The sequence below is a fragment of the Sus scrofa genome, chromosome 2 (genome assembly GCF_000003025.6).
Source record: "Sus scrofa isolate TJ Tabasco breed Duroc chromosome 2, Sscrofa11.1, whole genome shotgun sequence".
NCBI lineage: Eukaryota > Metazoa > Chordata > Mammalia > Artiodactyla > Suidae > Sus > Sus scrofa.
The window spans coordinates 55492031-55504455 of NC_010444.4; the positions used below are offsets into that span (position 1 = coordinate 55492031).

Here is a 12425-nt window from a genome sequence, read left to right on the forward strand (position 1 = left end):
ATATAATGTGTACATAACTTCCTTCAAGGAAATCTTGCATAAATACTTTGTAACTCTGTATAGCTTTGAACTTTCAGGAAAACCAATGTAATCTTAATCATGATTTAAAGCAACACACTGATCAATACATTTTTTCAGAGCTCCCTTGACCTCACTGTTCCTCAGACTGTAGATGAGGGGGTTCAGCACTGGGGTGAAGATCGTATAGAATGCTGACACAATTTTATCATGGTTTGCTGATCTGTAGGATTTTGGTTTCATGTAGGTAAAAATGCCAGCTCCAAAAAAGAGTCCTACCACAGATAGATGAGAGGAGCAGGTAGCAAAAGCCTTCTTGCGGGCTTCATTAGAGCGCATCTGGAGAACTGTAGTAAGAATGAGACTATAGGAAATCAGGATGAGGGAGATGGGGACCAGGAGCATTAACACACAGCATATGTACATGACAGACTCAAAGAGAGACGTGTCAGCACAAGCCAAATGCACCAGAGAGGGAGCCTCACAAAAGAAATGATCGATCTCATGTGAACTGCAGTATGAAAAGGTCAGGGTAGCAGCAGCCTGCATGAGTCCATCAGCTGCACCCAGGAACCAAGAACCCAAAATCATTCTCAGGCATATTTGCCAGCTCATGAGGACTGGGTATCTTAGTGGGTGGCAAATAGCGACATAGCGGTCATAGGACATGGCTGCTAAGAGGAAGCACTCACCCCCTCCCAAAGTGAGGAAGAAAAAGATCTGCAACCCACAGCCAGCAGGGGAGATGGAATTTCTGCCAGTCAAGTAGTCAGCAGCCATTTTGGGCACAACTGTGGAAACCAGCATCATGTCCATGAGGGAGAGTTGGCTCAGTAGGAAGTACATGGGCCTGTGAAGCTGGGGGTCCAGGAGAATCAGGAGAAGCATGAGGGCATTGCCCACTAAGGAGGTGAAGGCAGTTGTCAGAACCATCACAAAGAGAAATAGATGTGGTCCTGTGTGGTTAAACAGTCCTAGGAGAATGAAATCTGAAGTGAGATTCCAGTTTTCCATAACTTCAAACAAGAGTGACACTGCAAATGGAGAAATTGATGAGGATTACACATATGTAACATACCAAAATTTATTAAAACCTCTTAAAATTGGACAAATTTGTTGACATGCATTAATCCAGGGAGGGATTTTTACTTTCCAAACAACAAGAGGACTTAACATTCTTTTCCCCCATCACATGAGACATGTGGAAATTCCCAGGCCATTGACCAAAATAGCACCATAGCAGCAACCCAAGCCATCAGTGACAATGCTGGATCCTTAACCTGCTGCACTATAAGGGAATTTCAAGAGGACTTATTTTCTTAAGCCTAGGAGCAGAAGTATTGAGGCTGCTGGTATAAACATAACTTACTTTGAAATTGCTAATGACTTTCATTTAAACCTGCCAAGCTATACATTGAAAATAAAAATGACCTTCTTAGAATATCCTCCCCCAATATAACATTATGATGCAAACTTTCATTAACCATAAAAGGCATTTTGTGTAGAGGGAAGGTTTTCCTGCAAAGTAACAAAAATACAACCTTTGCTGAATAAAGAAGAAAAAAATAAAACTCTTTGCTTCTTCACCCAACCATAGAGTTAAAAAATATTTTCTTTAGTTTCAGGTGGTTCTAAGTCCTTAGAGACATTTTCACCTCTGATATCCTGGAGTCAACTCTTCTCTAGCTGTTGAATAAACACAACCATAGATGCAAAGATAAGGTTATTCATTCTGTCTCAAAGGTATGGTATGATTCAATGAAGTTACATGGCAGAAGGAGTCCACCTCTTCCATGGTCACTCCCTTTACCACCACTTATTACATACTTCTCCCACTAGACTGCCAATTAAGAAGGAAAAAGTCTTTGAAAAAGGCTCACTCTATCCTTAATTCCACTGCTTGGGCTTCATCATTGTACTGACAACATTCTACTTGCAAGTTTTAGCTGAATGTTTTAAAGTTAGATGTCATCGAAATACACTTCCTTCTTGTCAGATATATTTCAGATTTGCCAAATTGTGGTGTTCTGCACATCCTCATACCTATAATATGCATTCTGAACCGCTAGTAACTATATGTAATTCCTAATCAGAGTCCTCAGCATCATTCTTTTTTTTTTTTTTTTTTGGTCTTTTTGCTATTTCTTGGGCCACTCCCATGGCATATGGAGGTTCCCAGGCTAAGGGTCCAATCGGAGCCATAGCCACCGGCCTACGCCAGAGCCACAGCAACGCGGGATCCGAGCCGCATCTGCAACCTACACCACAGCTCACGGCAACGCAGGATCGTTAACCCACTGAGCAAGGGCAGGGACCGAACCCGCAACCTCATGGTTCCTAGTCGGATTCGTTAACCACTGCGCCACGACGGGAACTCCAGCATCACTCTTCTGAAGGATCTCAAACCTTCTTATTCTTTGACTTTAGGCCTTATATTCCATTACTCTCTTTTTATTACTGAAGTTTGATAGAACTTTAAACTTGTTCAGAAATCAATAAGTAACTTAGTAACTATCTGGTGTTGTATAATTTCTTAATTTAAATGTGCTGTCAATGCATTACCATTAAATATTTTCATTTTGTTGTGCATCCATCACCAATATTAATCCCTAGACTTCATCTTCTCTGACTGAAACAATAACCTATTAAACAATAATTCCTCACTACCCCTTTTTCTCAGTCCCTGGCAATCACTGTTCTACTTTTTGTCTCCATAAAATTGAATACTCTAGGGACATTAGATAAGTGAAAACATATAGCATTTTTTTTTGCTTTTTCATTAGTTTATTTCACTTATAATATCATCTAAGTTATCCATATTGTAACATATGTCAGCGTTTCTTTCCATTTTAAGGATGACCAATGTACTCTTGTATGCATGGACTACATTTTACTTATTAATTCCATTTATGGGCTTTTGTGTTGCTTCTACCCCATTTGTACATTTATCAATATTATGGGTTTTTTGTTGTTGTTATTAACATGTAGTGATTATTTTAAATGTTGTTAAAAAATATAAAATATACATAGCCCCCAAATATTAATATTTGAGCTGAATTTTTGCTTATACCATGTAAGTGAGGTTTATGTTTTTAGATCATAATTATAACTTACATACATTTTCAGCTTACCAAATATTCTTAACATGAAATTTTTACTTGTGTTTAAGTATTTTATATATAAAATCATTAGCTCTTAACTTTTCAACTGACATAAATGATATAAATATGTACTTTATTTTTAGGTGATAATAAATAAATAAATAACAAGCCATTTATCATGAATATAAATGACTAGTCAGCATTCCAATAATGTTTAGATTATTTAATGGAAATATTAGCTAAATATGTAAATTAAATAAAATGAGTGGGAAATTTTATTTTCCGAAAATATGATAGCATTTTATTATTGGTTTGATTACAATTCCTATCTATCTTTTCACATTACTTCAGTGAGACAATTTGTCACTATTTAGAATGTTTGGAAACCTATGCAAAGGGGTTTCTGAGGGAAAATTTCTAACAAAATTAATTATGTATACGAAATGTGAAAGTTTTAAAAGAGGAATTAACACATCTTGCAAGTAAAGTAATGAAAATAACATTAGGTGGAAGTGTAAAAGCTCACTTCTAACTTATTAGAATAGGAGTAGGAAAACGGTAAAAATGAATATTTTCTTCTTTCTTTGCTATGGTTTCAGAACACTAGAGATCTTCTATCTTTTCTTCTGTCTCCATAGTTGGTCACATAGGATGATGCAAAAATTGTGATATTTTTACTTTAAATTATAAACTCATTTCTTATGCAATGCTACCAGAAGGTGTAAATATAACCCCTCTGTTTCTTTATAGAGTAGTCATAGACTATTTATAACTATCTATAATTTTTCTTCCTGTATTTTTCTGATCCTTTTTGCCCTCAAAATGAAAACTATAAATTTCCCCCAAAATACTAAGATGATTAATCAATCTATTCTATAAAAAATAAAATAAGAAGAGACAAATCACTTACTTGACAGAATTGACAAGTTATTACAAGTGTTTTAACCTGATGACTTGGTCAGCCAGCTTTTATTTGAATCCTTCATATTTCAGAGTAGATAGTCAAATGGATTATACTTGGAGGAAAATACAGAGAAAATGGTATAAATATGGACAGAGATCAAACACCATAAGCAAAACTAATAAATATTAAAAATTAGTACAACTTACATAAGATGATGGATCCCAGTAACTTGCATGTGCATCCACTCTGTAGGACATCTTCCTAATGTGCCTCTTTGAGTGGAAGAAGGCTGTTCTGGTCTTGCAGCCTCAAGCTTGTCACATCAATGTCTGAAGTGACGTATTATGGGGTGTGGCCTTTTGCCATCTTGTTCTAAAATTACTATGCTACTAAGACGTCAGACCTGCATTAGCATGAATCTTTGGATGTCAGAGATGTTTAATTTTCAAGGATTTTCAGATTCTTAGCACTTCAAAATACAGCATTTCAGAATGCAATGATTCATTAAAATAAGAGAGAATTATTTATCAAAAAAACCCATGTATATAAATCTTTGGAAAGAGATGATGATTTAAAAATACACTAAGGAGGGGTCTAATCTGATTCTGGTTTTAGTTGCTTAAACTTTGATAATGATTAAAGAGTGTTGAAAGACAAGATTTTGTTAAACCCAGGTAGAATTCAGCTATTATTTTTCCTTTTTGAACTTTTTGAGATAATTACTATATGTTGTAAGTTTCAATTAGTTTGCATCTATATTTTAAAATTTTATATGTAAATATTTGTGTTTATATGATAAAATGCATGATGATAATAGCAAGGACTGTTATACCAGATCATATTTTCTTATACCAACAACTTTTAAATTTTATTGTATCTGGGATATTTTTCATGATTTTATTATTATTTTACTTTACATTTTCACAGTCCAGAAAAAGCATGTTTCTTTGGCTCCATTTTAGTACTCTTCTGACCTTGTCTAAGAGTAAACATAGGATCAACTGTAAAACTATATACATACCTTTATCACGGCATAGTTAGTGGGAAAATGTGCTTCTATAAAAACATGAAATATTGTAATTGCTTAATCCAAGTAAGCTATAATAATTATTATTTTGATTGTCTTGTTGGTTTTTATTTTAGAAAGGGAGCACATCCTAGGATGTTGATTCTTATCAGAGTGTCAAATAATATTCTGATTTAGAACATAATTGACCACCTGAGTGATATCTACATTTAAAAGCAAGCTATTATTTCCTGTGCAAAACCTTAGACACCTAGCTAAGTATAAGCAGTGCATCACAGAGAGGTGGAATATCAGGTTTCAAATAAGACTTTCAGCAACAGCTTAACAATCACTTTCAATACATTTTCATATATCCTTTTCTGAATATTGCTTTGACTTAGTCTCAGATTTGCCAAAATGATGGTCTGGTAACACAGGGTTGCCGCTGTCAGGTGGGATAAACAGACTTTGAGCAATGTAGATCAAATGTTCTGTGGATTGCCAGGGGACATGCCAGTGATAATCAACACACGTTCTATATAAAAGGCAAAAATGGACATACCTCTCAGAATTCCACCATGAAACTGAAATTACATTGAACCTCGGTGTCATAATTGAGAATAATATAGGACAATTTATAAATAGGTGGACATAAACTAGGGAAACCAAAGAAAATTTATACCAGATTCTCATTTAGTAAGAACAGAATGTCTTCCCCACCTCTTCTCTAGGAGATATGTGGAAATGGAAGACTTTTCAAACTTCACAAAAACAGGCTATTTTGAAAAGGGCATCTAACATGTACTCAAACTTGACTAGAATGCACAGTCAAGAAGTCACACATAAGCAGGCAGGAAATGAATATCACTCTGCTGTTGTTCTCTCAACTCCCAGGGTTAGGGGGACAAACTTGGTAAGTTGTGGGACATAGACTCTGAGACAGAGATAGGCATGGAGGAAGTTTATCATAGAGGGCCTTTAGGATCAACTCACTTTGAGATAAAGGGAACAGAATTGGGCACAGCATCCTGTTGAACCATGATAGAGTCACAAGTTCTCAGCTAATCCAGAGGAATTCAGGCATGCCCTTATCAAGTCTCCTGCAGTAGAGTACATGTGGTTCCCTGTGTGCACCCACAGGAGCATTGTTTGAATGTGACCTACCCCAGGAAGGGAACATAGCCTTGGGCTAGGTAGTTTTTCTCAACTAAGAACAATGGCATGAGAGGTATTAGCTGATAGTGTCTGATGCTAACACTCCTAGGACCTGGAGAAGGAATACTTCAGTACTGAAAGAGGAGGGGGGAAATGTGAATACAGAATAATTTCTGGAATATTCCATAAGCCACACTGAATAAGAAGTCTAAGTGAAAAGGGTCCGCTGATTGTCATTCCTAGAGGTTGGCTTCCTGTAGCATAGACCAGATGAATCATGTGATGGGGCTCACAGAATATACCTAACAAGTTGATGAGCTCAATAAAAATATAGTTTCCACCCAGTATAAAATTTCACAGTCATTTGCAACCTGCCCACAAGGAGCATGCTGGAATGAGGAGCTCAAATCATCGTCTGGCAGGCCCAGCTTTTGATTTGGAGAGACTGCTTATTTGCCTCTGATAAATACATCAGTCCTAAACTGGGAAGCTGGAACTCTATCTTAAAGAGATTAAACTTAATAGAAAGCACCAATTCCCTATGTAGTTTGAGTCTGTTTAGAAAGGAACTGCATTCCATTATAACAGCACTCTTTAGGGCCAATCAGACTGTAAACAACAGCTGTCAAAAGATGTAAGGGTTTTGCTTACCCTAGAGTGCCCATTCTCTGTGCTATGGCTTGGATTTCATTACTATGTTGGATATCCTAAACCCAAATATGAAGGTATTTGGAAACAAGGCTTTTACAGGTCTGAATAAAGCTAAATAAATGTAGGTCTTTGATCTAAGAAGAAGGAAACCAGAGCTCACCCTTTCTCTCTCTTCATGAGCATTAAGGAAAGGCCACATGAGGAGGACATGGAGATAAGGCAGACTTCTATAAACTAGGAAGAGGCCTTACTGAGAACCAAGTTACCTAGCACATTGATCTTAGGCTTGAAAACATCCAGAACCCTGAGAAGATAAATATCTGTTTGTTTGTTTGTTTTTTTAATCTACCCTATGATATTTTTGTTAAGTAACCCCAAGCTAAAAAGCTAATAAATCCGCTCTGGTTTATGGCCACATTTTCTTTGAGAAGGATTGATATACAGTGAGCATATGAATTTATTGTTGAATATTGAGCCCTTTCTTCAGGTGACCTAGTGTCTTTTTCATTGGATGAATTCTGAGACTGAATTAACTCAAAAGAAGTGACAGATTGATTGATCATATGTTTTTTCTAATCGTGTCTAGAGTTAGTTTTTCACTTCCTATGTCTTTTTTGTATATTTGCTTGCTGTATTTTTGTTTTTGGCTATACTTGTGGCATGTGGAAGTTCCAAGGCCAGGGATTAAACCTGTCCCATAACAGTGACCCATTGATACAGTGACAACACCAGATCCTTAACCAGCTGAGCCACATGGGAACTTCATTTTCTAAGTATTTATTTTTCTTGGTTCTATAAATTATGCAATATTTTTGATGGCTACACATATATATAAATTTAAGAGAGCCAGGGTTCATGGACTTTCTGCAAATTATTCACATTTCCTCTGAAGTGTTTGTGGCATGATGTCTGTTATCTCTGTATCCTTTTATTCTCACTTATAAATGCATCTCTGATTACACAGCAGTTTCTATGATCAATGAACTTGGCCAAAATTGGCAGCCACTGATGAACTTCTCTATGATGCTTTTGCCCTTCTCCAGAGTGCATTCCCTAACACTCTGGGCTCTTGTGAGTGTCATGGTCAACTGGCTATGCATAATACACTGTTACCAATATATTCTCTGCTGTCTGTTTTTTCATCTCTTATTCAACAGTCAGCCATGGTGGACCAAGCATTGTTATCTAATTGGTCATTATTATTGGTCAGTATGTATAGAAATATAGATCAAAACCAGACAGTGAATTGATTATATTAGAATGTTAATCTTTGTGTCACTTCAAGATATTAAATATTTTACATTAAATTATTTTAGTAAAATGTAAAATTTTAAATTTAACAACAATATAAATATTATGTTCAGAAAAGTTTTATTTCCTAGAACCATGTTAAGTTGATATAAAATTTGAGAAAAGAGTACAGTCTTTTAATATATTTTGCACCACTTTCCTCTACAATTTTCTTATATTAGTTGGTAAGTTTGTTACAGTTGCTAAAGTTATGTTGATATATCATTGTTAACTAAGGTTTATCTTTTATTCATGTTTACTTAGTCTTTTAATAGTTGTCTTCTACTCCAGAGAACATCCATTTCACATCATCATTTTGATTATAGTATCTCCTTAGGCTGTACTTGGTTATGGTTATTTTTAAGACTTTTTGTTTTTAATGATCTTGACATTGTTGAAAAGTATTCATAAGATATTTTGTAGTATGTCCTCTTATTAGAATATGTTTGATTTTTTTTCATCATTAAACTGTGCTTTGGATTTTTATATGGGAGACCATATGGAAAATGCCATTCTCATTTCAAACATCAAGGTAATCAATATGATTTATCACTGTTGATGTTGACCTAGATAATAGGATGAAACAGTATTCCCTTAGTTTAATACAAAATTATTCTCTCCCCCCCCACTTTTTTTAAGCATTTTATTCTTTGCAATGAAATCACAGGCCAGTTTTAAGTAGGGTTTGGTTATACTCCTTTTCATTGATTGTGAATTATATATAGATATTATTTGAAATTCTTCAGCCTGGAACTTATGTTCCTTCCTCACTCATATTTGTATGCTTACTAAACATATGTGTATTCAATATGAATGCATGGATTTTAATTTTTTTCTTTTTATGGCCACATCTGTAGAATATGGAATTTCCCGGTCAAGGGATCAAATTGGAGATACAGCTGTGTCACAGCCACAGAAACACAGGATCCAAGCCACATATACAACCTACTCCACAGCTTGTGGCAACTTGGGATAGTCAATCCACTGAGGCTAGGGATTGAGCCTGCATCTTCATGGACACTATGTTGGGTTCTTAACCTGCTAAGCTACAATGGGAACTCCGGATATTTATTTTATTCTTAGAATTGTTACAATATTATTCTACATATGTAAATATATATTTTTCTACTCAAAAGCTCTAGCCTTGGTCATTGAAAGCTCTTTAGTGGACTCCTGTGTCCTTTGACATGCTGTAAACCAAGAGGTTTTTTTAAAAACACATCCTTAATTTGTGAAATTACAAGATGCTATAGGTCCATCTGCATAGTTCCAACCACAATCTATAATTAGCCATCTCTCCACAATGCTTTAAAATGGCTTTAAAATTTCATTTTACTGGAGAATGATATTAGAAACAAAAGTCAAGATACTAGGTATGATTATTGCTACAGTAGATGTCATGGTTTCTAAAGCTTCTCAAGGGACACAGACAGGGCATAAATCTGTGTGCTACCAAATGAATAAAAAGTTAGGTTTGTATACATAACAGCATGTATATATATATTATGCTAACATGGAGTTGTAATGAATAGATATCGAGCTCTGTCTTTTTAACAGATGGATAAATCTAGTATCTGTTCCCCTTGCTTATTCATAAACTTCCACTCTACTATTCCACTCTACTTCTACTCTAATATTGTGAAAACTGGCTACCACCACCCACTATCTATTCACTTTATTTTTCCATTTAATACTCACATGTAGCAGTATTAGAATTATTAGTCTGTAGCACTGTATGAACTTTATCAGTAGAATACAATATATATGTGCCTTTTTTTTTTTGGTTTTAGAGATTTCACTCATGTCTTAGGTCAGAACCTTACCCTACATTCCCCTCAGTGAAGTTATTTTATAAATTTGCCATTCAGTTAGATTATCTTGTCATGATCTTCACATCCTTCTTGGATGTGTTGATATCTTTTAAAATTTTTACATACATTGAGGTTCACTCTTTGATCATTAAAAATCTGTGAATTTTTTAAAAGCACATAATGGCATGTGGTCAATATTGTAAGAAGAGGAGATTCATCTCCTTAAAAATGACTCTATTCATGTAATTAACCTATCCTTCCTTCCACCTTCCCCCCATGGGAATTCTTCATCTTTCTAAGGTTGCTATAGAGTGACCTTTTCCAGAAAGTCATGAAATTAGAATGATACAAGTTATACCCTTCTCAGACTAGCTTCTTTTACCTCATGATATTGATATTACATTTATTTATGTCTTTAGAGATAATCTATTTTTCTTGTGTCAGTTTTAGGTAGATTTTCAAGGATTTTTGCCCATTTCATCTAAGTTATCAAGTTAATATCTAATTGCTTCACTGTATGCCTAATTATCTTTTTAATTTTCATGGGTGAAGTAGTGATCCCTTTTAATTTTTCAAATTGTTACTTTGTGAATTTTCTATTTTTATTTCTTGGTTAGCAGGATAAAGTTTTATAACTTTAAAAGTTATAACTTTAAAAGTTATAAAAGTTATAACTTTTTTTTAAAAACTTGTTTTTAAAAAACAAGTTTTGATTTTATAGATTCAATTGCTTTCATATTTCCAATACTGTTGAGTCTCCTTTATTTATTATTTATTTTCTTCTACATGTTTTACATTTTCAAATCTATAATACATTGTTATTAACTATAATCACCATACTACATATTAGATACCTACAAATTATTCATCTTCTAAGTGAAAATTTTTATCACTTGGCTAATATCCCCCCATGTTTTCCCTCCCATTACCTGGTAACTACCACTCTACTTTCCATTTCCATGCATTTGTTTTTTCTTGGAATCCATATATAAGTGATATATAGTATTTGTACTTTTTTTTCTCTTATAATTCATTCTGGATAGTATCCTAAAGTTTCATCTGTCTGGTCGCAAATTACAAGATTTATTTCTTATCACGGATGAAATTATATAGGGCATATCTTCCTTATCTACTGATCAATTGACCGACACCACTCAGGTTGTAACAATTAGGAATAATGCTTCAATAAGGATAGGGGTATAAATACCTCTTTTAGAGCTTGTTTTCATTTTTTTAGAGACTTAGACAAAAGTAGGATTTCTGAATCATGTGGTAGTTCAAGTTTAATTGTTTGAAGAATCCCCAAGGGTTTTTTTTAATTATTAGTATTTTTTTTAATAAAAGTATAGTTGATTTACAGTGTTGTGTTAGATTCAGTTTACAGTACAGTGATATTTTTTATCTAATATATGTGTATATATATGTATGTATATTTCAAATTATCTTCCTTTATAAGTTGTTACCAAATATTGAGTAGATTCCCCTGTGATATGTAGTAGGTCCTTGTTATGATGTAATATATTCCATCTATACCACTTTGGTTAGAGTTTTTCTCATGAATGGGTGTTAAATTTTGTCAAATGTTTTTTGTGTATATATCAAGATGATCATATAGTTTTGGAATTTTATTTTCTTAATGTGGTGTAATACATTGATTTATTTGCATATGTTGAAACATCCTTGTGAACTTGAAATGAATCCCATTTGGTAGTGGTGTGTAATCATTTTAATGTATCATTGGAGTCAGTTTGCTAATATTTTGTTGAGAAATTTTGTATGTATATTGATCAAATATATTGACCTCTAATTTTCTTTTTTGGTAGTATTTTTGTCTGGTTTTGGTATTATATATCATAGAATGTCTTTGAGAGTGTTTCTTTTCTCTTCAATCTTTTGGAAGAATTTAAGAAGGATTCATTATGCACTTTTTTGTATGTCACCTATGAAGCCATCTGGTCCTGGGCTTTTGTTTGTAGGGATTTTTTAAATTATTATTATTATTTATCCAAATTTCATTTCTAGTGATTGATCTGTTCAAATGATCTGTTTCTTCTTGATTCAGTTTTTGTGGGCTGTGTGTTTCTAGAAAGTCATCCATTACTTCTAGGTTGTGAAATTGTTTGGCATACAATTATTCATAGTATTCTGTTTTTAATATTTCTGCAGCATCTGTTGAAATTGATTTCTCCTTCGCATTTCTGATTTTATTTATTTGGATTCTCTTTCTTCTTGGTGAGTCTCACCGTAGGCCTGTAGATTTTGTTTACCCTTTCAAAAGACCAGTTTTATTGATTTTTTCTGGTTTTTTTTTTTTAATCTCTGTTATTGATTTCCTCTCTGATGTTTATGGTTTCCTTCCATATGCTGACTTTAGGTTTTGTTTTTTCTTGTTATTGTTAATTCTTTTAGGTAATATCTTACTTTCTCGATTTGAGATTTTTCTTGTTTTTTTTTTGAAGAAGGCCAGTATCACTATGAAATTCCCTCTT

General features: G+C 34.1%; 1 protein-coding gene across 1 annotated transcript; it reads right to left on the bottom strand.

The window, feature by feature from the left end:
- On the bottom strand, nucleotides 94-1068 carry LOC110259752 (olfactory receptor 2T12-like). Its single transcript, XM_021085494.1, has one exon. It carries the CDS (start codon nucleotides 1030-1032, stop codon nucleotides 94-96), a length of 939 nt encoding a protein of 312 aa, XP_020941153.1. The 5' UTR covers nucleotides 1033-1068.